Below are 24,871 nucleotides of genomic sequence, written 5' to 3'. Positions count from 1 at the left end.
GAGAAACGAAGAGGGAAGAACCAAGGGAGGAGAATGGAACGGAATAATGAAGAAGAGACTTACGATTTACTCTCATTATGTACCTATGTATGTTAGTGTAGCTGGTTGATTCGACCCAAAATGAGATGAGACGGGATGAGGTAAAGAATGCGCTGCAATACCATACACTGCACTGCTACGCACTGCTACACAATCAAAGAATTATATGACACCTCTCTTCTTTCTCTATTCTCCCCTCTGGCTTTCCTCCTCCTGTGAAACTATGAACCCCAAACCCCAAACCCCTAACCCCCAAACCGAAAAAAAGACATCTCCCCTCACAACTCCAACTCCAACACCTAGATTCCTGAATACCCAAATTCTACTTCATAACACCATAATCATAGTAGCTACATATTACCTACATAGTACATCATATATAGTACATAGTACATAATCCATACATACATACATACATACATACATACATACATACATACATACATACATACATACATACATACATACATACATACATACATACATACATACATACATACATACATACATACATACTACATGCACCTAGTGATTAGGTAGTACCTAGCTAGCGAGGAGAAACTAAGTGACTACTTAGTACTTAGTACCTAGGCAGGTAGCTAATAACGCCAATAACAATAACAATAACAATATCAATACCAGATAATATATATATAATACATACATACCTATCTATCAATCAATCTATTGTACCTCTCCCATCCCATCCCATCCCATCATACCAGACCTAAAAACCAAAGAGTACGTGGGTGAGTAGGAAGAGGTAGACAATCTCACCGACGAACAAGTGAATGAATGGATGAATGAATGAATGATGTGTATGATATAGTACGATACGATACGATTCAAGACGATGCAACACAATGCCTTACCTACTACCTATCTACCTACCTACCTACCTATTCACCCTCTGTAGCACATATATAACATACCGCACACACACATACACACAGTATTACATTACATTCGCACCTTCATCTACAAATCAACAATATCAACAAAATCTACACACCAAAAGATCCAAGATCCCATTGTCAACTACCATTAAACTATCGTTTCTGCTCCGTCTACTTTGCTGACCCATCTCTCTATTTTAATTGTGATTTGATTTGATTGATTGATTGATTGATTGATTTGCCTGATGCTGATATGAGAATCCACCCCTTTTATTTCGCATGATTCAGAAAAAAAAGAGAGAGAAGAAAAAAAAGACAGACCCCATTACTTTTCTTTCCACATACACATTTTTCTCTCATTCGTTGCTACTGAAGTAAGATGAAAAGAGTGATATGACATGCAGCCCATCCATTCCATCCATCAGAACATACAAGAAAAGGAATCTCCTCCCATCACATCTCTCAATCCACCCCATCAACTTCCCCATATGCATCTATTGTAGCAACCCTCTCACCACAACACACAGACAAGCAGGAAAAAAAAAAACGAATACACACCACACTCCCAATTCGCCATTGCTGCAGTGTCACTGGAAAAAAAAAAAGAGACGTGACACTCCGCTCGCTCCAAAGAAGTAAGATGAAAAAAAAGAGAACGGGTCAAAAAGCTATACATCGTAAAAAGTGTCCCCCACTACCCATTCCAAACTTCTTTTTCCTTGGGGATATTGAATTAAAGACCAGCGTTTCTTGGTACGTAGGAGAGCCATGATATGATTCGACGAGAAAAGTGGGAAATTGTGATGCCAAAGAATAATATTTTGGATGGGAGAGTGAGAAAGAGGGTGAGACGGAGAGGGAAAATGTAAGAAAAACAATTATTAGTCTTGAAGTGCTTCGCTGAAGAAGTACCAAATGCCAGATGCCAAATTCCAAATGCCAACCGAAGGTATTTTGTTTATGATGGATGTAGTTTCGTGTTTCAAATCCAGGTTCAAAGTCGTGGAAAAGGTGTATGTAACCACAAAAGCAAAGACGAGGCTTTTTAAGAAACGACTTGGCGGTCAAACTGATGCAACTCCGGTACATGATCTTATTTGAAACGATTTGTAAATTGAGGTGTTCATTATAACCGACATTCAATATGAAGACGGCATGGAAAGTGAAAGAGTCGAGGCGTAAAAAGTTCTTTGAAATGAAAAATGAATTATGGACAAGTGCTCAACCTAGTCGCCTGTTAGAATTTTTGATTTGCTGAGAAATGCAGATTCATACTAACCGCAGCACAGAGCTTTCATGATCTTTTGCATTGCCGTTGGTTGCGGCTGTTCTGATGGTCCTCTCCCGTTGGTGTTCAGTGGTGATTGTTGGGCTGCGCTCATTCTTTGAGGTAGATTGTTTGAGCTGTTCTGGAATTGGGCTTGAGTTGAGCCTGCTGGTGTAGATGCATCCTGAAGGCCCCCCGCCGCTCCGCTGTTGCGTTTCGGGGCTAACGCACCTGGGGCGTTTTGCCGGTCGCGAGACTTGCCCATCCCTGGTTTTATCGGAGATGGTGGCGGGGGTTGTGCGGCGTTTAAACGGGCGGCAGTGAGGTGACCTGGTGTTGTATTCCCTCCTCGAGTTGTTCCATGTAGTTCTCTTTGCGAGGCCCCAGGGACAGCATTTGGTTGATGTAGCATGTGTTGAGATGGATGTTGCTTCATGGCTTCCCATCCCTTGCCATTGTTCAACTTCATCCAATCATACTCTCCATCTTCAACTTCACCACTGTTCTTCAAAGCCTGAGTGAAGAGATCCCGCAAGTAATCGTAGTCTGGTGTATCCTCGAAGCCCAAGTTCCTCACATAGCTCAAGTATTGGTTGAACTCCTCTGGGAAACCATCACAGAGATCCTTGATCGCGGTCGTTTGCTTCTTCTCACCAATCTTCTCGTACTTTTGCTTGTTGGTAGCAGCCTTCAATCCTTGCCATGGTAAACCACCTCGTAAGAAATACATGAAAACATGACCCAAAGCTTCTAGATCGTCTCGTCTCGATTGTTCCCTTCCCAAATGCGTGTTGATACTCATATATCTTGCAGTACCCGACAGTGACTTTCGCTCGCGGTAAGGAATGTGTTGCTTGGTCTTAGGATCCCGGTATTGTTTGGCCATTCCAAAGTCGACAACGTGGATAACATTTGCGGCTTTCGTATTCGGTCGGCCAATCAAGAAGTTGTCGGGTTTGATGTCTCGATAGATCAAGTTCTTCTCGTGAATGGTTTGTACCCTCGAAAGCTGTTTTTGGAATTAGTACATGCGAAGTTACTCAGCCTTTGCAGTTTAGAAGAAGAGAACGAACCATTTGCTTTGCTACCATAACCACAGTCTTAGTTGAGAATCTTCTATTGCAGTGGTCGAATAGATCTTCCAACGATGGACCAAGGAGATCGATAACAAGGATGTTGTGAAGGCCTTCTTGACCAAAGTAATAAACATTAGGAATACCAGCTACAATGGATTAGTATCTCGACCTCAAGAACGTCGTAATTGATGTACTCACGGCAGCCAACAAGAATCTTATAAGTTCGATATTCATCTCGCAATTGTGGAGCGTCGCTCTTTCGAGGCTCCTATTCATGATAATATTGTCAGTAAACCCAAACGATTTGAAGCACCCTTCCCCCTTTTATGTCGATCAATGCATCTTCGCAGATGAAAGAATCAAATCGATGGCGGCGACGATGAGGAAGAACGTACGAATTTGATAGCCACTTGTTGATTATTGAGTAAATTTGTTCCCTCAAAGATGACACCGAAAGAACCCTCTCCGATTTTCTTCCCTACGCGATAATGAACGCCGACGACATTAGACGATGATGAAGCCATCGTGATTGTATTAGGAGCTCTCGATTGAGCTCAAGAAATTGAAAGATGTAGAAATAGGCCGTTGGAATTCGATGATCGGAATTGAAAGTCAAAGTAAAATTGATAGGCTAAATGAATTGTTGCCTTTTTACCAGGAAGTAGGATTGAAGATCAACAAATTAAGGTCGAGAGAGAGATGCTTTTTCGGGGGGGTGGGAAATGAACGCGATGACTGTAGGCGGATGGGGTTTATCGTATTAGCCAGGTTGAAGAAGAGTATTTTGCTACTGCCACAAAAGGGGACATTCAATGCAATCCCCAATGATATTGTCCCCAAAAGATGATATTTTCTCTTTGATTATTTTTAGGATGGGTGGTGGTTTGGGTTGGGAGGGATTGTGAATGGATGAGATTAGGAAAGAAGGGTTTGGGGTTTTGGGTTGTGAGAGGTGAGAGGTGAGTGGTGAGAGGTTAAGGGAATGGTGAGTAAGGTTTTGGGTGGTTTGGGTGGTTTGGGTTTTGGTCGCAGGCGGCGAAGGCGGTGGGTGGGTGGATGGATGGGGGATTGAGTGGATGGGGGTTGGATGGGGTGGATTAACTGCAAAAAGTTGTTGGTAAAGTTTGGGGCTTGGGCTGAAGGGAGTTTAGGGACATTTTTGGACGAGAGAGGGGGGTGTGTAATTAATTCTTTGAATGCATAGGCAGGTACTCACATGAATGATCAGATGTCGTCGTCGTCGTCGGGTTTTATGCTCTCTTCAATTGATTGTGTTTTGGTGATGGGGGGATTGCGTACGATGGAGATGTGCAATGTTCGGTAGGTGTACGATTTGCATGTAGACGTACAGCGTAAATGTAAGAACAGACCGAAATTGATAAGGGAAGGTAAGGCCAGCCAAGGGAACGGCAGGGCAGGTAGAGAAAGGTAAGGGAGGGAAGGGGAAAGGGAAGGGGAAAGGGAAAGTAGGTATCTGGTAATCAGATACTTTGCACAATAGAATAGAGAATAGATGGGATGGGATAGGATAGGATAGAATAGAATAGGTACCTAGGCCAGGTAGGTAGATGGGCATAAAATGAAATGGGCAGCGAAAAAGAGCGTGTTAAAGGCTTACTACTTAGGTATAATACAATGCTATTTATCCATTTCCCTCCCTAGGCATTCGTTAATTCCCAATAAAATGAATACAATTGCTATAATGATTACTTTTTCTCTTCATTTCATCTATATTTCTCTGATAAATTAATGTCAGTGTTGGTCGATCTACTAAGGGAAATGGTCATCCAGCCGCTTGAGATTGGAGGATTGGATTGGATTGAGGAAAGCAAAGACAAGAGCAAGGCCCGACCCCGACTTAAACTTGTAGATGGATTGTTGACTCGAAGAAGGAGAAGAAGAAGAAAAGAAGGAAAAAGTGAGTGCGGTACGAGGTTGAGATGGTCAAAGTAGGTACCTCAGACCAACCACCTCTCATTCTCTCTCGTAATGTGAGTGAATTCCAGGTTGTCGATGACTTACTTGATCATAACACGATTATTATACCGATGTGTGTGCCTACCAGGTAATTGATCAAGTCCAGTCGGCACAACTGAACAAGAATTGGATCTGACCTAGGTACGTACGTAGCTACCGATAGGAGGATTATGAATATGGAGTCTACAAAGTAGCACTTAATTAATAAAAAGCAGATATACCTGTCTATCTAACCCATCCCTAGCTATATCATATCATGGCTAACTACCTAGCATCCCTCTCCAACGCTCGCTCACCTCCGAATTCAATAACAACATGAGAACCAACCACACCACCAACCATACACGCCCTACACCAAATGAACAGACACTCAGTACCTGGATGCAAGCACCGGAAAACCTTGATTATTACCTACGAGGGATAATTTCATTGCAAAATAGCCAGTCATCATAACACCCATCCACTCATCCACTCGAAAGTAACCGACAGGGTTTCATTTCAAATCAGAGAAAGGAATGGATGAATGACCTCGATACTCCTTATATCACACATATACACGAATGTATTTTGGGTGCATTCTAGCTTTACTTACTTCCGCACACATGCCCATGCTCAAAGCTTCTCCCTCCATTATACCGCGTACAAGATCTCACAATCCAATTCGTCTCCTAATACATGCAGCACTCAAGCACATACCTCCATCTTTTATCCTTAATTATACTTCCATCTGCACGCACCTACACTTCATCCATACCATACCACATTCAAAGCACAAAAGTCAGCCGGAACTTTCATCAAAAGGTTGCTGCTAAATGAGTGATAAACTCCGAGTATATGTGTATATTCTGTATATCATTATAACTAATAGGCAAGATGTTCTTATACCTCGAAAATAAGAAGACCCCAAATTCAAAATATCTCTAACATGTGATGCGAAACTATACTGTTGGAACATGACTGCAGGTCAAGAGATCCAAAATCCAAAATCCAAAATCCAAAATCCAAAATCAAAAGGTCATACACACCAGCCAGGTACACAACCTTATCAACCCTACCCGACCAACCGACCAACCCATCTCCAAACCATAAAAAGGGGCAAAGTTATGTCGGTAGGTGTGTAAATAGGTCGGTACCTACTAGGTACGTATGTTTACATATCAAGCATAACAAGGCTGCATATACATACATATATACACAGCCTAGAAAATGCTCTGATTATATACAAAGTATTTATGTATATACCTAGATACCTACATATAATTACCATACGTTGTTCATCCCATCCAACTCTTTTCATATTTTATTATGACCACCTAGTCTCCGCATCGGATCTGTTCTTTGACTCATGCTCATGTCAAAAGGGGCATATTTGTATTTTTTCTTCTTCTTTTCGGTGAGGCTAAGATTGGGTGATTGAGTGATGAATAATGAGCGAGTAGGAAAGAGTCAAAGCAGAGGAAGGGAAGGGAAAGATAAGTAGAGGAGAGGAGAGGAGAGGAGAGGAGAGGAAATTTCAAATACTCTCTTTTTGTCTCTTCATTTTCATTCATTCTTTGGATTCAACATGAAAATTCTACATAGGTATATGTAAGTACAATAAGTATCCCTTCATCATTACAAACCCACCCCAAAGAATTTATCAATCCAACACTCTCTTCTACGGAGCATTCCAATCTATCCCATCCCATCCTCTCCATCCCATTCCCTAACAACCCTCTCTTTCTCTCTTTCTCTTATTCATTGGTGGAATCATTCCTTGCCACCAACTCCCAAGCCGGATACCGGTACCTTTCTTATTATTAGAGCATCTAGCTCCCTCCGTTCTTACCTAGTCCTCCGTAGGTAAATAGGTACATATTCATAGAAGCCAATCACAGTAAGCAAAAGCTGCAGAGTCCAAATAGAAATCTCGACTCCATCTCGACCTCGAATTCTTACGCTGTTTACAATTTTCAATCCTCAATTCTCAACCCTCAATCGTTAACCCCCAATACCAACGCCCAATCTCCTACATCACATTACTTTATGACACACCTACCTATGTATTTACCACATACCAACCAAATAGAGCTTCTTCCCTTCTCCATCTCTCCACCTCCACTCTCATCTCCATCTCCATCATCTGAAACTTATATATCTCTATATCTCTACCAAGCAAAATCAAGATCAAATCAAGATCAAATCAAGATCAAATCAAGATCAAAATCAAGATCAAAAATCTACATAATATATATATATATATAAAAGGTAATCTACTTTTTGCTTCAATATCTTGGTATCTGATTCGAATATTCAATAACAAATATCAAATATCAATATAAACATAAATATACATTAATATAGTAAGGAATAAACAACAGTAATACACTTCACTAATACCCAAACCTACAATCAAAATCTATTTATCTATTTACCTAACTATCTACCTATCTACTCCATGCTTATTCCTATTCTCTCCATTTCAATTATCCATTTTCTCCAAACATCAAACTTTATACCCCAATCTCTAATCTCTAATCTCCAAACTCCCCATCCCTCTCTCCTAATCTAACCATAGATAAATTCCCATCTTATCCCATCCCATCTCATCCAAACCAGTTCTCCTCTCTCTCCTCCCTCCTCCACCCACCAACCCTTCCTCTTCCCTAAATCCATCCATCATCTCCTATATACTCCCAAAACCCCACCACTCCCTCCTCAAAATCTCTCAAAATCTCTGCAACTCCCGGAATCCCATTTCTTCCATTCATCCCATCCATCACCACTCACCTCACACTCTTCCAATTCCCTCTCCCAATTCCCAATCGCCTTTCCACACCACACCACACCAACCCATCACCCAATCCATAACGATCCACCCAACCCAACCACACCACTCCCTATCCCGTTAGTCCACCACCCAAATTCCAATTCCAATTCCAATTCCAATTCCGCCCCTCTACTCTAAATTCTAAACTCCAAATTCCTCTCCTCTAACCCTCTAACCCTCTAAATCCACAATCCAAAATCCAAACCCCCCCTTAAAAATCTAAAAATCAAAGATCAAAAATCAAAAAATCCATTCACCCCCTGAAAACCCCACTTCCCTCCTACCCTACCCTACCAATTAACCAACCATCCCTAATCCAAATAAACAAACTAACTTACCATCACATCGTTTCTCCAAGGTTATCTCGCCCTGTATTTCTTTATTTATCACCTAGTATACATACATACATACACCCGTGAACCATTCTTTCGTTTATTCATCATTCTAATCTTCCATGCTTCGCTTCACGATTTATCTTCACCATCCATCTATCCATCCATCTATCCATCCATTTTCCGTACCGTACAGACCTCGTAACTGCATACATATTTGGGGATACGATTCCCGACTCCCGATTCCCGATTCCCGATGCCATGCGTGGCGATGTCATGGCTTGATTCATGATGAATGAGTGATGATTGATGATGAAGCGTCATATATACACTGTAGATACTCCATAGATACGATACATGCTCCATACATACTCCGCAGATACAACCCAAGATATTAAATCCACATCCAACTCATTTCCAATTTTTCCAATTCTTCCCATCCATCAATCGATTACACAGGTCGTCACGTTGTTATCGTACACATGTAGATAAGTAGGTCAAGCTATCCATTTATTCCATTGGTCTATTGATCCATCCATCCATCCATCCATCCAATTCTTCCTTCATCCATACAATTTTACTTTAAATTTTGCTCAAAAAGAATTAAACCCCCTCCCTCCCCATCCCATCCATAAAACTCCACACAATCAATCTATCAATCCACTTCGCACAAGTGAAAAAGAAACCAGTGCTAAAATCAACCCTACTGCACTACCCTAGTGAAATAAATATCTTCATCATCTTTGTCAATGAATCTTACAAAAATAACGCCAATATATCATTCACCCATTTCTCCTCTGTTCCTCAATACAACTTGAGTGAGCTTCTAAAGCTTCCCGGTCGTCCACTTCCACTCCTACTCCCACTCGCACTCCCTCTCCCATCATATCCTATCTTCGCCCTGTGTCTTGGTTTTGACAAGAGCATTCCCTCTGCCTTTCCCTTTTCATTATCTGCTATACTTCTCTCCAATTCTTCTAGAGTCCTAGCAGCCTCTCTATCCATGACTGATCCAGCTGACGTTTCCGCTCCAACTTCGTCTCTGAAATCTTGTTTGGCAAGCTCTACTGCTTGCTGATGCCACTTATCTATTCGAGCAGTGTCGATATATTGTGTTAATGCATCATCTTCAATTTGATAGTCTTGCATCATGCGTTCGCGCATACTAGCGTCAATTCGAGACCAGCGTTGTTCTAGCTCTTCTGTACATGCGCCGATGACTTCTTCAGGAGTTAATGACTTAATAGTGAGATCCTTTTCGAAGATACCTGTGGAAAATTCTATTAGTCTGCAACTCTATATGACGTCAAATGATGGTACTTACGATTCTTGAAGCAGGCTTTGAGTGTCCAATACAAAGCTGTTGTCTTTAACTGATCTTCTACAAATTGATCGTCTTTAGCTTCTGTATTATTCATCGCAGCCCAGTCATCTCTTAAGAGACATCGTCTCCAGATAACACGCTGCATAAGCAATTTTTCTTCTTTATTTGTGACACCCAAACGGATGGCTTCAAGTGCCCAATAAAATCTGCTCATGCTGAAGTCATCTTGTTCCATGGCTCTGAAATTATCACCCATCAGAGTAAGTAAATCAACCAAACAGAATGCATCCATCGTTTCATGCTTGACAAGGTGAGTGATGCTACTTTCAAGGAGGTTCATGAAAGAAAATTGTTGCTTCAAACTTTTGTTGCCATGAGTTTCTAAAGCAAGTTGGACTTCCGCGTTATCGTCGATGGCTGTGCTGATGGTGGGGTATATATACTTGTAAATCAGATCTTGAATCTTGAGCAATCCAAGCTCTTGATTTGCTCTGACAAGTTCCGATTCACCTCCATCAGGAATTAGAATTCCGTTGGCCTGACTATAATTGCGACCTGCCATGCGTGAAAGCTTGCCGATACTAAGTTCGACCTTTTTGCTCCACACATCACGCTCTCGATCCAATCCAAGCTCAAGAAGCATTCTCGCGGCCTCATCATAATCCCTTTCTCGAGTAATCTCATGAATCCAACCGATCTTAGCATACTCCGGTTTGTCACGTAGAAAAGCAGTGAGGAATGCTCGCTGATTTTGATAATCATTGAGCATTTGTTGTATTTCTCCCGTACCAATGTAGTATTCATATAGAGCGGCAGCCCAACTTGCGCCGAAGTTTGCAAAAGACTTGTCCATCCGATCGTGGAGGTCTTGTTCTCGCTTTTTAAGGGTTTCATGGTCTTCTTCGTCAATGCCCGGAATGCGAAGTCCATCGGCACAAATACCGACTTCATACATCAGCACAGTTGCCAAGGTTTGGAGAATTTCGTATTTTTCCGCCAAGTTCATTGCTTCATCGGGCAGACTGAAGGTATCTGCAAGGCGCTGTAACTGTTTATCTTGCGCATTGAACTGTAGGGCTTGGAGTCCTTCTGCCTGCATTTGAAGTTGTGGTGAGTCTTGAGCCGACACCCAACGTATCCTTTCCAAATTGGATCGGATGGCAACATCGATAAGGTTAGGGTGCTCTAGTCGAATTTTCTCGAGGGTTGTAGGATTGGGGCTGTCTTCTGCAACAGGCTTATTCCAAAAATCTCCGAGTAGCGTAGAGACAAGGTCTGTTTGCTTTCGAATATTTTCTGCAATGTAGAAAGTCGAGGTCCAAAATTCCGGAAGTCCCTCGTAGCCTTCTTCTAATATCCCATGTGAGATTGTTTCCGATTGTAATCCATACAGCCTCAAATTATTCATTCGAAAGTCAAATGCACCCTCCAATGCGCTAATCATCACATCATTAGATTGACTGAGCGTCTCCATCACTGAAGCAGGAGGGACTTGGCCATTCGTCCAGGCGTACTTTAACATCTGGAATGCCCATGGTACCGCCAATTCCAGTCTAAAAACATCATGAATAAAGAAATGTCGAACGCGATCGACTTCGCCTCTTTCAGCAACAGGCTCAGTCTTAAGATTCTCATGTATGTGATCTACAAGGTCCGCGAGAAGCCCACGCTTTTGGTCTTCTGGCAATTCTCGTACAAGAGCGTCATACCGCTGCCAGATGATTGTTGCAGCCGACATTCTCTCTGCATCCCAAAGTAATTTCCATCTTGTGAGCCTATCAATTTCTACGCCAGTAGCTTTGAGATGTTTAGCAAGATCATGGAGAGCTATTGCTCGTCTCTTAAGATGTTGTTCGAGCGACGCAGACACCGAGGGAATAAAAGGTGTCCTGGATGACACGATCTCTACACTCAATTCCAGAGCAGCAGCTCCAACTTCTTCCGGGGGAAACTGAAATTCTGATCTTCCTGCGAAGCTTAAAGGATTTTGCGCCATTGTACCAAAAAATACTGCTTGTTCCAGCTTGCTTTTCGCAGTTACCTGCTGTCCTTTGTTGGATGCGAGTTTATCAATGTCGGTAGCTGCCACACGAATCACACCCCCACCCCGAACGAGAAGAACGGTAGCCGGGTGCTTTGCTTTGTATTTGAACGATTTTGCTTCCTCAATTCCATGCGGAAGATTTTGGGGTTCTTCCATACCGGATCCGACAATTTCAACATTGGTATCCTCCCTAAAGTCTACTACATCTTCGAACGATGGCGAAAGTGTATGATTTTCAGAGCGAAGCTGGGAGTCGGGCGATTCAACTTGTTTCGCCCTTGAAACAACAACGACAGCACGGTCAAAGACAACATATGCAACCAGCGCGGGATTTGGTAGATAAATTCGAGCTTTTGAAATCGCATTTTTGTTGACCGGAGTGGTATAAGATTTGAGTAGTCGAACATCTTCCACAATCAATTGATCCCGCCTAAGTAAAACATCAACAAGAGTGTAGTGACTAGTGTATCGATTGGAGAGGGATGTTAGCAAAAGTAAGCGATCTCCTTCGTTGTCGCGGTTCTCTGGTGTTTGCGGTATAAAGGTGAAATCGAGAATTTCGAAGGTTTCTATTGAGAGATCGAATAGGATAGGCTCCGCCTTTTTCATTTCCAGAACAATTGCTTCCCGCCCTTCAGCCTCCCCGTGAAGAGCATTCTGCCCATCTCTTTGGAGGTTCCACAGTTGTATTCTCCCCTTTCCTGTTGCGACAACTACATTTCTGTCTCCTACATGCTCCTGTGGTCCAGCGCGAACGGCGGCAATGTCTCCACGCCATGCTGTACTAGAAAGCACGTTTCTAAGACTCCCAAATAAACCTCCTGCCAATGGTCCGCTTGACCCTCTCAAGAATTGAACAGATACTTCGGGTCTTCCATGTCCATCCCTGACTCGTAGATAGGCCAATCGCCCGGTACTGAATGCCAGAACAAATCCGGCTGTTTCCGCATTCAAAAGTTGCACAACGGTTTCTCCGGAAAGCATTCCTGGTATAGTTGATCCAACTCCATTGCTTTTTAATTTGATAAGATCAAGCGTAGCGGCGCTTGCAATGGACTCCCAATATGTGATTTTCCCAGTAGGTATAACAACGACGAGACCAGGCTCCGAGGATGACGCAGAGGGCGAGACTAGCGAACCAAGAGGAAGAGGGTCGGTTATATGTTTGTGGCTATAAGGTAACGCGAATGTAAATGTTTCGGGGGAAGGGATGTTGATAGCGTATGGCCAGACGAATGCATGGGAATGGGTGAGAGCAAGTGCATAACCGCTATCTGAATATATTGCGCCGTGCTGACGAGCTATAGCATAGATTTAGTGAAGAACTTACAGATCACTGAAAGAGTTATAACTACCTGCAATATCTGCGCGAATTTGATCTGGGAGCGCTGGCAGTTTACTAACTGTATAGGTATCATTTTTGGTCTGCCCGAAAATGTAAGTTATCAGTCCTCAAAAGTCGCAATGCAATGCGATATTGAACAACTCACAAGAACCACACTACCATCTCCTTTTCCGTTCCTATCCGTTCCTTTCGGCTTCTTTCCTCGTACAACAATTTCTCGTCTTTGACTTGGTACCTCCTTAGGACTTTCGCGCCTTGTCAAAGTAGCTACTTTGTTGTTTTTTGCTTCCTCCATTTCTGGTGTACCATTTGGCGCAAAAGTCTGATCATCGTATGAGCTTCTAACTCTCTTGCTTTTTGGCTGTGCTATTGAATTCTCATTCGAATGAGGGCGTGGCCGTCTTCTACTACTCCTTACTGGAGCAGGAGCGCCAGCGTTGACTGTAGGCGAAAACATTTGTTGAATTTGTCGATGAGAATTAAGTGATTGAGATTATAGTGTAAGAAAGATCGATGATGTTGTTGGCATAACTCGTGGAAAGTGATTGATCGTGGCTCGTTAGTGTTTGTTTTGTTTTAAAAGCTTCTTATAAAGTTTAGAACCAAGTGCTCCAAAATAAATAAATCATGGATATGGATGGATCAAAAATCAAAAATCAATTGAATACGGCTACAGGTACCAAAAGAAAATAAAGGCGACCGGTGGAAACCTTGGAAGCACGCGTTTTAATCCTTGAGCTCTGACCACACCTCAAGGCTCAGGCTTAACTTTTTGCTATTTGTGCCAGCCAGGCGTGAGAAGCTCCAGCTATGTTCTGATGTTTTCTGGAAAGAATTGGATGAAAAACAGATTCAACAAATAAATACTTGTCAATCATTTGGGTCAATTGCATTCAGTATCCTTCACCATTTATGCGCATGTCTTTAAATATATTTATTTCCCAATGGACTAGTGACAGTGAGACAAAAGCACGTCGTCAGCAAACCACTGCAGACACCTGCAGACATCACAGAGAGAGAACCTGATTTTGTGCGGCATTAGCATCTTGAGCTTGTCCAATTATGACTGTCTATCTTTCGGATTTCCTCTTTTAATACTGCCAGATAGTCCTTAGGGACCAGCTGCTATTTCCAACGTCAATGAGCTCTCCCCGTTCAGCGATATACTGTTCATTGACCAAAGATCCTTTTCAACAGAAAAATGCAATAGGGACGCGAAAATGACAATTGTAGCTATGCAAGGCTACAAGGGCACAAGGCTGAGGCACACGTACACGTACACGTGCAGGTACAGATACTAAGCCACACTTCAGCCACAGAAGCAAGGCTAAGAAAGTGACGTCCGATTTAATGCCGGCGATGACGCTTGCATTTTCAACCCCTCATCAATTTATCATGGAGATCCGTCAATTTACTTTCATCTCGACCATGAAAGTTCCAAATGCCACCAACAAACCTCCCTCAATCCACAGGGCTAACCATTACCAATCCTCTCATATTGTATCGTGCTCTGTTGGCGACTAAAGTAATTGACCCCGACCCAGCTCAACATCGTATAGCTCTACATTTGCAAAAACTATATTTACGGTTGAAGGATTATAAACCTCAATCGGAATATGCAGCTCGACTCAAAGCAATCAGTCAGGCCGTCAATGATGGCCAAAATAATGAAGACGGTCGGACGGTAGCAGTACCTGGTCATCCTTTGAGGAACAATCCACTATTTGCCCATCTTTTCAGGAGGAAAGAACGGCAAGATACACTTGCTATGACAAGAGTTCTTACGAGTCATGAAGCAGCAATGAATTTGGATTCTCCCCAAGGTATATTACTTCATGGAGAAGTTGGGACTGGAAAGTCGATGTTATTGGATATGCTAGCCGATAGTCTACCGAACAACAAGAAAAGGAGATGGCATTTCAATACGTTCATGCTAGAAACATTCTCACGTCTGGAACAATTGAGACAGTCTCGTTCCAAGCATGGAAATTTAGATTCTGAAGACTACTCTCTCCTTTGGCTAGCAAAGGACATGATTGAAAAATCGCCTATACTCTTTCTGGACGAGTTTCAGTTACCAGACCGAGCTGCGAGTAAAATATTGAGCAATCTTTTGATACCATTCTTTCAACTGGGTGGTGTACTCATTGCATCTTCAAATCGTATGCCAGAAGAGCTCGAAAAGGCCAGTGGCATGGATTATGCCGTGCCTGGTAGGGGAGGACTCGTGAAGAATTGGCTAGGCTTAGCTAAGCCACAGAAACTCGACATGTTTTCTAGTGGGAATGAGTTTTCGGGATTTGTTGGAGTTCTGAGAGCCAGATGCGAAATTTGGGACATGGGAAAGGGTGGTAGGGATTGGAGACGAAGAGAAATCGAGGATGTGGACGATGAAACAGCGAAGATGTCTGAGATAATGAGAGAGGAAATGATAGAAGGGTTTACAGGACTTGAAAAACTTTCACTTGGTAATCTTGGACCTGGATCTGAGCAAAACATTCATGAAAGAGATGATGATAGTACTTCCGAGAAGATCTTAAAAGCCAATACTCCCAAAAAGTATCTTCTCGCTTCAGATAGTGATGATACCTGGGAGAAAGTGGTAAAATCAGCTTTCCCGTCCTCTTCAGATCCAATTCCATGGCAATCAACCACACTCTTAGTTTACGGTCGTACAGTTCCCGTCGCCCGCCATCTTAACGGTATAACTTACTGGGACTTTTCCACTCTCTGTGGAGGTGCTTTTGGTCCCGCAGACTATATAACTATGGCCTCCACTTTCCACACATTTATCATTGATGATGTGCCAATTCTAACCCTCCTCCAAAAGAACGAAGCAAGACGCCTTATCACCCTCCTCGATGCCCTCTACGAAGCCCGATGTAAACTCATAATTCGCGCCGCCACTGGCCCAGATACTCTTTTCTTCCCCGAAACCAAGCTGTCTCCTTCCTCGGATTCCGATTCCGAATCCGAAAATCCTCAAGATGCAGTATACCCCGAAACCCTCGCCGAAATCTACCAGGATCAAACATCTCCCTTTCGACCAAATATTTCTACGTATACAGATACTCCTAGTGTTAAGACGGGCTACGATCCCGATGAAGATGCGGATTTCGGATCGGTTCCCGGAGCGGGAAATGAGATTGGGAGGAGGAGAGGAGTGGATTTTGCGAGGACGGAAAGTTTCACAGGAGAGGATGAGAGGTTTGCGTACAAGAGAGCGGCAAGTAGGTTGTGGGAAATGTGTGGTGGGAGGTGGCATGCTAGGGGTGGACAGGGAGACGGAGAGGCTTGGTGGAGACCGTTGAGTGTCGAAGCGAGGGGGTGGGAAAGAAATATTGGGGGAGAGGTGATTGAAGATAGTGCTGTATTTATGGGTGAGGTGAAAGGTGATGTGAAGATGGGAGGTTATGTGGAGCTTGAGAGACCTGCGGGTTTGGAGGGGAAGCAGTTGGAAGAGATGGAGAAGCTGGGGAATGGAACGGCGAAGAGGTAAATGAGAAGATATGTTTTTTTTTTTCATAAGCGAAATCATTTCAGTTGTATATTTGACACATGCAATACTTTTGCGATACAATATGCTCGTTTGATGTCTCTCCAGAGACAATCGCAATTTGCCTGATACTCAACTACAAAGTTATCGATATTACATCCCCAACACACTTCCTGTATGCGTCACACACCCGCTAATTTAAATCTACAACTTAAATCCACCACCACCAGTAACAACCTCACTGGCCATAATTTTCTTCCCCTCTACATCCCTCATCTCACCTCTCTTTCCAATAACCTTGACACCACCCCTCTTCAACTCACCTACCACATCCTTCTTCTCCTTCGCCTTCTTACTCAGCACCTTCTCACCCTCACCCATCTTCTTAATCCTCTCCTTCTCCCTCCTCCTCCTCCTCAATTTCTCCTCTCTGCTCATCTCCTCTCGCGCAACAGGTGCGCCGCCCCGTGTAATCTCCTTGTTATCTTTCTTCATGCCCTCGACCACCTGTCCAGCCTTGTAGATCTCCTGAGGCGCCAATCTCGATTCCGCTCCCGCGATGCCAGAAGCTGTAGAAGGCTGAGCATCTTCCATACTGATTGTAGCGACATCGCCCACGACGGTAAGACTCGGTGCTGCGGGTTTGGGTTTATAGTGCCAGGAACTGAGGGCGTCGAGTTTAGCACAGATATCTTTCCAGAGATTTTCAACTTCTTTTTCTTGGGCCTGGAGTTTTTCATCCGTGGCGCTGACGTATGTATCTGGGTTTGTGTTTTTGACATGTTCCTCCTCGTAGATTTCCGCGAGACTTTGTTGGTTTTTCGAATCGTCGAGTTCGAAGAGGCCGCGACGGGTATTGGCAGGGGTAAGCGAATCAGGACGACGACGAATGACTTCATCGAATTCTTGGGCGAGGATACGTCTCTTGATGAGTTCTTCAATGCTTTCGCTTACTTCGGCTGTGATGACGGGGACAGGCTTGCCGGTACGTTCGAAATCGAGATCTTCTTCCAAGAGGGAGTTCATGGGTCGATCGAGAGCTTTTGCTTCTCCTGCTAATGTCCAGTCACGTTTTGCGACGGATGCGGCTTCGAGACGACGGATTTCTTCGCTGATTTTGGCTTGGCGACGTTCGTGGGCTGAACGACGAGATTTGGGATCTGCGGGGTCGAGATCTGAGAGGGCGTCTTCTGAATTGGCGTCGTCTTCGTCGTCAAATAGATCGCGTCGGACGTCAGCCATAGCTCGTTCCATGGCGGCTTCATCTTCTTCGGGTGCTTTTTTAGCTGCTTTTTTGGCTTGTCTTTCAAGGTAGTTTGCTTGTCGTTCTCCTTTGCCTATTTTTCTTGGTGGAGGTTCGAAGAAATCTTTGTAAAGAATGTCATTTGTGTTGTCATCGGCTACATCAGCAGCTTCGTCCAAATCCATATCATCGTCGTCGTCACTATCTCCTTCCGGTGCATTCAAATCCATGTTGCCAAATGTTGGTCCATCCTCTTCCTCATCATCCTCTCCGTCTGAAACATCCATAGCTTTCGCACGTTTGGATCCTTTGTCTGTCTTGATTTGCATAGACATTGGGTCGGTACCCCAGTCAATATCCTCTTCGTCACTTGCTTCTCCGGTATAAGGATCTGCTGAGGCATCCTGCCTTTCGAGAAATTCTGTTTGTTTATTGAATTCGTCGATTGAGAAGAAACCATCGTTGAGTTTATTTGGATCCTCGACAAATACTCCAGCTTCGTCCTCCTCATCCGCTTCTTCGTCTTCTTCGTCTTCTTCCTCTCCGAAGCCTTCGAAAGCCTCCCCGTCATCTTGGCCGTCATTTTCGTCCTCCGAATCCGTGTGAAATTCCTCTTCCATATCTTGGACGTCCTCATCGCCTTCCTCGCCTTCACCATCTGAACCAATTGCAAATCCGTCCTCATCAAATTCCATCATATCAGACCCCTCCTCTCCAGCGTCTTCACTTTCTTCACTCTCATCTCCGCCAATCCCGAGCTCTTCGAGACCTCTTGCCACCTCTCCTTTTAGCGCATCGACAACTCTCTTAGCCTGTTCGAAAACTTGCTGAGCCTCAAATCCTTGGGTATGTATTTTTCTAATCTTCAACACTTCTTCCTCAGCCTCATCCCTATCGCCCCTCTTCCTCTTTTTTCTCTGCTCTTTCAATCTTGTAGCTTGCTCATCTCCTATTTTCCCTGCAAATCTATCCAATGTCTCCTTTGAAAATTCCGAACTAGTAGTGAGTATTTTTGATGAAGGCGCAATAAAAGTATGACGATTGGTCGAGGCAAGCGCAGCTATTAAACCCTCAATTGAGCTTGATCCATTTGTGCCGTTTTGAGTAATTTTGGCGGCAGAGGTTTTACTGGGCGGAGAGGCAGTCATGGTGTGAGAAGTTGATGTCGTCGAGGAGGTAATACTGCCTGCTGTCTCCATCGTTGGCTCCCTCAGTCTTTTACTGTTTGACATTTTTGAAGTTTTTTTTACGATAAGACTAGCGTATTTTCCACAAAGCCGATAACAATCACGTGAAACTCGTTAGATATATCGGGAGGCCTTTCCTTCTTACTCGACATATTTTGAGCTTCATGTTGCCGAAGCAAAAATCTCATCCTCATCCATACATTTCTTGATCTAGTGATTGATAGAGGTGAATATTCCAATGTCAAAGTTGATTTACAAGGCTCAATGCTTTCTCAGAAGCTTCCCTTGAGGTCCGTAATTTATCATTTCATAATTTGCATTTTTGCTTTGTTTCTGCTGCACTTCTGGCCCATTTTCAGCAGTTCCATCAGCTGAAAAATGGACAATAACCTGCATGTATTACTTCTAATCAACACCTTCCGCACTTCGTTACCCAATTTATCGTGCCTGATGTTGCACGCGAAATCGGATACTCCATAGTGTTCGGCTCAATAAATGGCTGACTATGTACCACCGTAACACAACGGCTGTGTTGATGAAGGCATGTAGCACATATTTAGCATTTTAGTGCAATAGCATAGCACGACGTTGAAGGGTTTGAAACCCACTCGCGTGCACTATTACTGCTTCTAGGCGGACCCATTGTACAACATTTACGGCGGAATTTCAGACGAAATCTTCAAACATTGAACATGCATGTCGCCCAAAAGAATATATTTCATGTGAAAATTTCAAAATCTTGAAAGGTGTGGGGGTTTCATGCGTCAAGAACAACATCTAGATGTTGCTTCTCATGGGAATTTGTCAACCGTATGACTTGATATGTTCTGTGATTTCATATTCGCCCCTCTTCTTATGAACGGGTGGCCGAATCTCCTGTGGGTGAGAGGGAGGAAGGTCACGTCGTCGTCTCCAATTATCACCCAATTCAGTATCTTATCTTGATTTTCTAGTTTCACGACCCGAGGTGAAATCACAACATATTGAGGGGCAATCGAATTTGCTGAAAATGAGGGGGTCGGCCGGTTAAATAGCATCTTGATAGTCGAACGACATTTCGTAATTGACCACGAGAAGAGATTGCCAGAGTCTTTTGGGGGGGGGGGGGGGGGTCAATCTAGAAAGAGTAGACAATTAGAGATACCGGGGGCGCGGAACTTGTACTGAAGATGGCATGTAGCATTCCCACAAGTTTCCCGTTGTAAGAAATCCACTTCAATATACCGAAAATGAGCCAACAACATGTCATCAAATCCAGATATGTACTTCCTAAAAAGCGTGCTCGCTTATGACTCGGGGCCACTGGCTAAATTGAAAACAAGTGCATTGCATAGATACGGATGAATGTCTACCAATAACATTGAACTAATGTCATTCATGCTCCCTTGTTTCAATGCTGGGTGGGTTTTGTTAAGTACTGAGAAGCCAATTACTGTAGTAAAATCTGATAACACTTTGTACGATCTGTTTCTGTGATGAGATGGGAAAGAGTTGATGGTTCTGATTCCTAGGTATCGGAACGAACGGTAGGATAGATCTGAGATCTGAAAATTCCGAGATAATCGGTAACTCTCAAACTAAAGTTACTTTTATCTCGTATCCAATCATTCGCGTCCAACATTGATCCAACGATGATCCATCTAATATTTACTCCGTACTTATCAGGTAGGTAATATTCGCTGTGCACTATTGATCGTGATGCTATTGCAGGCGTGCAGGATCTAAAACCAATTGTCTGTCTTGACATTCCATGTATCAAATGCCTCTAGTATTATGATTGACTTTCCCACTGAACATCTAGACCAGCCGGCCAGGCTATTGCAATCGCAACACATACTTCCTGTCAACTTGACAAGCTCATTGGTCATTGATAACAAGGCCGTGTAAAAATTCAAATCATAAACAAATTTTTCTTCTTCACTTGCAAGGAATATTTCTTTTCGGCAGTACGTTCATTTCAATTACCGCCATTCATATCTACCTAGGAAGTAACACGGCATTGGATATCATCGAACCCTTCTTTCGGTGCAGCTGTACGGTGGATGTATAACGATACGGGCATCGGGGGTGTACAGGGGGAGATAATAATCACAGCTGCATCTTGGAGTTTGATTCGTTGGATGTCTGCGCACCAATCAAGGAACAGAATTGAAACCAACCCTGCGGGTACATAGAGTACATGCTCCGTAGACCTTCCATGTGCATATGCATGCTATCGCTGATATGAAGCCATCAGACATCCGCCCTCTTGTAGAGAAGTAAGGAAAGGGAAGGAAAGGAAAGGATAACGAAAGGATAACGAAAGGACAAGAAAGGAGACTGATTGAGCAGGAGATAAGAGTCCGCGGATGTCCGGTTGATGATTTCCAACAAATATAAAATTTCGATTCTCAATCCAATTCTTCCTAAAAGATTCGTATTCTACAGTATTACAGTATTTTACACCATAAAAGTCACCCATTGCCCTCAAACTCTAGTTTGTCGCTGCTATCTTTGCTAACTTTACTGCCCTATCCGTACTGGTGGCAGTTATTAACACTACAAGATATCGTCTGATCCGTATCTTAAGCTCATTCTAAATGATCAATGTCTCAAAGTTATTGAAAGAAATAATTATCAGCTCCAACTACACTCACTCGCCTGCTTTCATACAACTTGCACCATATATATCTTGTGAAGTAGGACTTGCTCGACCTCGTTGCTCCGCTACTTGCTTCAATTACTGCATTCAGCTTTCCCCGGGACCCTTGGCACTGTCAACCTCATAAAGCTTATCATTTCTCGATTTTTTTCATTCGTTTCGGTTTTTTTCCTAAAGATAACCGACGCATCAGGTTTCAAGCGGATTTTGCACAGCTTGGTCTGGATCCTCGTATCCACTCTCCTGTACATTAATTGTACTGTGTACCTTTCTTTTGCAATTGCGGATATCATTGCGTATTAAATACCAACTTTCTCCACCAGGACCGCTGTTACCCGCACATGAAAGTTGGTCAGGAACAAAGGAATCCTAAACACCTCGAATCCATTACCTTATAAAAGGGAAACAATTGCTTGAGTAGCTTTCCAAGACGAGTACATTGTGGGAATGAAGTACGGTCAACAATTCCAGTCGGACTCTGTGCCACAATGGGCGCCATGTGAGTGTGAAACATTCTCGTTTTATTGGTGTGATAGCGAAAATATCATGACGCAGATCTGTACTGACACACAGCTTTCTCGCTCTGCGATTAGACAACCTTGATTATGATGAATTGAAGAGTTCGATAAAGCACAATACCACAAGAGATTCTGGAAAGTCGATCACTATTCCGGGTCATGTCGATACTTCTTTAGTCGCATTCGAGAATGAATTCTTTACAGAGTTATCAAACCAACACGATCGGGTCGAACTGTTTGTTAAGAGCAAGAGTGAGGAGATTGGTCGCAGACTTCGTATGTAGAGGGTCAATTTGAGACTGTTACCAGCCAATACATGCTAATAACTGAACAACAGAATATCTATCGACTATTGTCCTGCGACTACTTGCAAGATGTGCAGAAAGCTCCAATGGGCAGATGACGAGGAAGAGGATGAACAAGTTTTCCAAGTATAACTTGCAGATTGAGAGTTGCGGGGATGATCTTGCGAAAGTGGATCGATTCGTTGAAGCGCAGCGTGTCGCATTCTACAAATTATTGAAGAAATATACGGTATGGACGATTACATGTGAAATCAATAATGCAAAAACTTATTTGATGTCGTTAGAAATGGACCGGATCTCGAACACTCAAGGAACGATTCGAAGTTGAGGTATTGGGCAATCCAAAAAGCTTCACCAGGCAAGATTTTAGTTCTTTACATTCTCAATATAACGATCTCATCACGCTTATCCGAGCTTCTACGCCAATGACAAGCGGGCCGTCTACTCCTAGTATGGGTTCGAGGAGAGACAGTCTCGGCCGTGCCCCATCGCAAACACTACAGCGATCGCCGCCTCGACAAACATATTGGAACGAATACGACAACGGGAGTGATGTTGATCAGGACGAGCCTTACTATATATACACAGATCCTAACGCGGAAATGACGTTCCCTGGCGCAGAAGTTGTAGCAAGTGCGATTCGACGAACAAAACAAGGAATGGGAAAAGTTAGGGGTTGGTTTATACCTCCCGGCTCAACAAAAAATCGCGAACGTGAGCCACTATTGGGAAATCGAGATAGAGGATACTTTCAACAAAGTCCAAGCGGAACAGCCAATGGTTCGATAACCGATGTCGAAGACGAAGCGTATGCCTCCTCGGCGGACTTCCCGAATGGATATGTTGCTCATTATGCAACTTTTCCCAGCGTGGCGGATCAGCGATTGAGTCGATTCCAAGAACAAACTTTGTTATTCACAATGATTGCTTGCTTTTTCTTTTCAATACTATCTGAAGCTGCATCCACACTTCTCCTTGCAACAGGTCGACATAAATTAAGGACGGAAGTTGACTTGGGTGCACTCACGGGTGCCTTATTAGGATTTGCTCTGGCTGCTGGTGGATTAATTTGCATGGCATGTCGGAATGAAAAGCTTGGTTGGGTGCACCGAGGAGTTGTGCTTATTATAACTGCTCTTTTGTTGATTGGGAGTATTGTGCTCTTGATTATGGTAATTGGGAACTAAGCCTCTCATTACGATCTCTAGCTAACGAACTACTTAAGACCCGCCGGTAGACACTATCCAGGATGGCGAGCGTTCAACGTAGTAGAGACAAATCGGCTTATATCATCAAGGTATCGTACATACTAGCACCATTGCTTTGCAAGTTGTCTGTCTCTCAACTTTAGTTTTTTCCTATGTGTTTCTTGTGCTATTTGCTTTACTCTGTCTATAGCGGGCGTATTTTGGCGGTTGATTCGTTTGGCATTTTGGTGTTTAGTATGGGAGGCACGTGCTAGATTGCGAGATTTGATCGGGCAATTAATGGGACTATCAAACGAGTTCATGGTCGTACTTTGACGACCTAACAATTTAGAATTGCATTTCAACATAGAGAAGTGCGGGAATATTGGGAGTACGCAACGGCCGAAGGTGTGGATGGATTCAATGGTTTGAGAAGAAACAATGGAACTGGGGATGAGGATTTGTGCGTTTTCTGTTGGGTTTGATGGAGTGGAGTTGAGTGGATTGATGTGAAGTGGAGTTTGTTGGTTGAAGTCAGCGGAGTTGTTGGTATGTGTGATTTTGTACCGGTGTTTTTAGGTGATGTTGAATGTCACAGTCGCGCGCTATGGCATTCAACATGATGGAGGTAGGCTAGTATAATACAATTGAATGAAAGATGTTGATTCAAAGTCCTCTTGACTAGATGTTCTGCCTTGCGCACAGAGTATATGTTCACGTGTAGACAATATAAAAGTCTCAGTCACATCAGGTTGCACTTTTGTATCATGTCATGTTGTTTTGATACTGTTCTGTCATAGGTCATACATATCATTCATCAAGTATACCTAGGTGTATGCCAAGATATTGGATCAGATGATGCCAATCACATGCTTCGCTTCCGTTTTCCCGTGGTGTTGTAGAAAGGGGGAGAATCTTTGTGTTTCTGAAGGCGAGGTGATGATTGGTCACTGTTGGTGGGCTTTTGAGTAGACTAGAGCTTGTGGGGAGAGAAAAGTTTTCGGTAGGGGGAAGGGGGGTGGATTCTGGAGAGGGTGAAGGAGAGTGGGGTGGATAGAGGGACGAGGTATTTAGCCTATACCATGAAATGGATAGGACGGCTGTTTCCATGATTCATGATGGAGTTTGTTGTTCATGGAAAATTGTGAAGGAAAGGGTTGGTTCTGGAGTAGCTAGCTATTGCTA

The 24,871-nt window shown here is 43.3% G+C and overlaps 5 protein-coding genes across 5 annotated transcripts; 2 read left to right on the top strand and 3 right to left on the bottom strand.

The window, feature by feature from the left end:
• Positions 1 to 2,156: 2,156 nt before the first annotated feature.
• Positions 2,157 to 3,846, bottom strand: Bfra_010790 (putative casein kinase i protein; the record flags this gene model as incomplete). The annotated part of the gene is made up of 5 exons (XM_037341123.1): positions 3,674 to 3,846; positions 3,477 to 3,546; positions 3,276 to 3,424; positions 2,215 to 3,211; positions 2,157 to 2,161 (listed from the first exon to the last, which is right to left on the bottom strand). Exons 1-5 carry the CDS (start codon positions 3,800 to 3,802, stop codon positions 2,157 to 2,159), a joined length of 1,350 nt encoding a protein of 449 aa, XP_037188542.1. The 5' UTR covers positions 3,803 to 3,846.
• Positions 3,847 to 9,200: 5,354 nt separating this feature from the next.
• Positions 9,201 to 13,566, bottom strand: Bfra_010789 (putative nuclear pore complex subunit nup133 protein; the record flags this gene model as incomplete). The annotated part of the gene is made up of 4 exons (XM_037341122.1): positions 9,201 to 9,664; positions 9,721 to 13,065; positions 13,120 to 13,189; positions 13,255 to 13,566. 4 exons carry the CDS (start codon positions 13,564 to 13,566, stop codon positions 9,201 to 9,203), a joined length of 4,191 nt encoding a protein of 1,396 aa, XP_037188541.1.
• A 984-nt stretch (positions 13,567 to 14,550) lies between these two features.
• On the top strand, positions 14,551 to 16,608 carry Bfra_010788 (putative mitochondrial atpase protein; the record flags this gene model as incomplete). The annotated part of the gene is made up of 1 exon (XM_037341121.1): positions 14,551 to 16,608. One exon carries the CDS (start codon positions 14,551 to 14,553, stop codon positions 16,606 to 16,608), a length of 2,058 nt encoding a protein of 685 aa, XP_037188540.1.
• A 201-nt stretch (positions 16,609 to 16,809) lies between these two features.
• Positions 16,810 to 19,080, bottom strand: Bfra_010787 (putative u3 small nucleolar ribonucleoprotein mpp10 protein; the record flags this gene model as incomplete). The annotated part of the gene is made up of 1 exon (XM_037341120.1): positions 16,810 to 19,080. One exon carries the CDS (start codon positions 19,078 to 19,080, stop codon positions 16,810 to 16,812), a length of 2,271 nt encoding a protein of 756 aa, XP_037188539.1.
• A 3,043-nt stretch (positions 19,081 to 22,123) lies between these two features.
• Bfra_010786 (putative spx domain-containing protein) lies at positions 22,124 to 23,686 on the top strand (the record flags this gene model as incomplete). Its single annotated transcript, XM_037341119.1, has 4 exons — positions 22,124 to 22,175; positions 22,270 to 22,470; positions 22,532 to 22,728; positions 22,784 to 23,686. The coding sequence occupies 4 exons, from the start codon at positions 22,124 to 22,126 to the stop codon at positions 23,684 to 23,686; spliced, it is 1,353 nt and encodes a 450-aa protein (XP_037188538.1).
• Between the last annotated feature and the right edge of the window lie 1,185 nt (positions 23,687 to 24,871).

This window comes from Botrytis fragariae (genome assembly GCF_013461495.1).
Source record: "Botrytis fragariae strain BVB16 chromosome Unknown tig00000223, whole genome shotgun sequence".
Classification (NCBI taxonomy): Eukaryota; Fungi; Ascomycota; class Leotiomycetes; order Helotiales; family Sclerotiniaceae; genus Botrytis; species Botrytis fragariae.
This window is presented reverse-complemented; position numbering and strand designations above follow the sequence as displayed.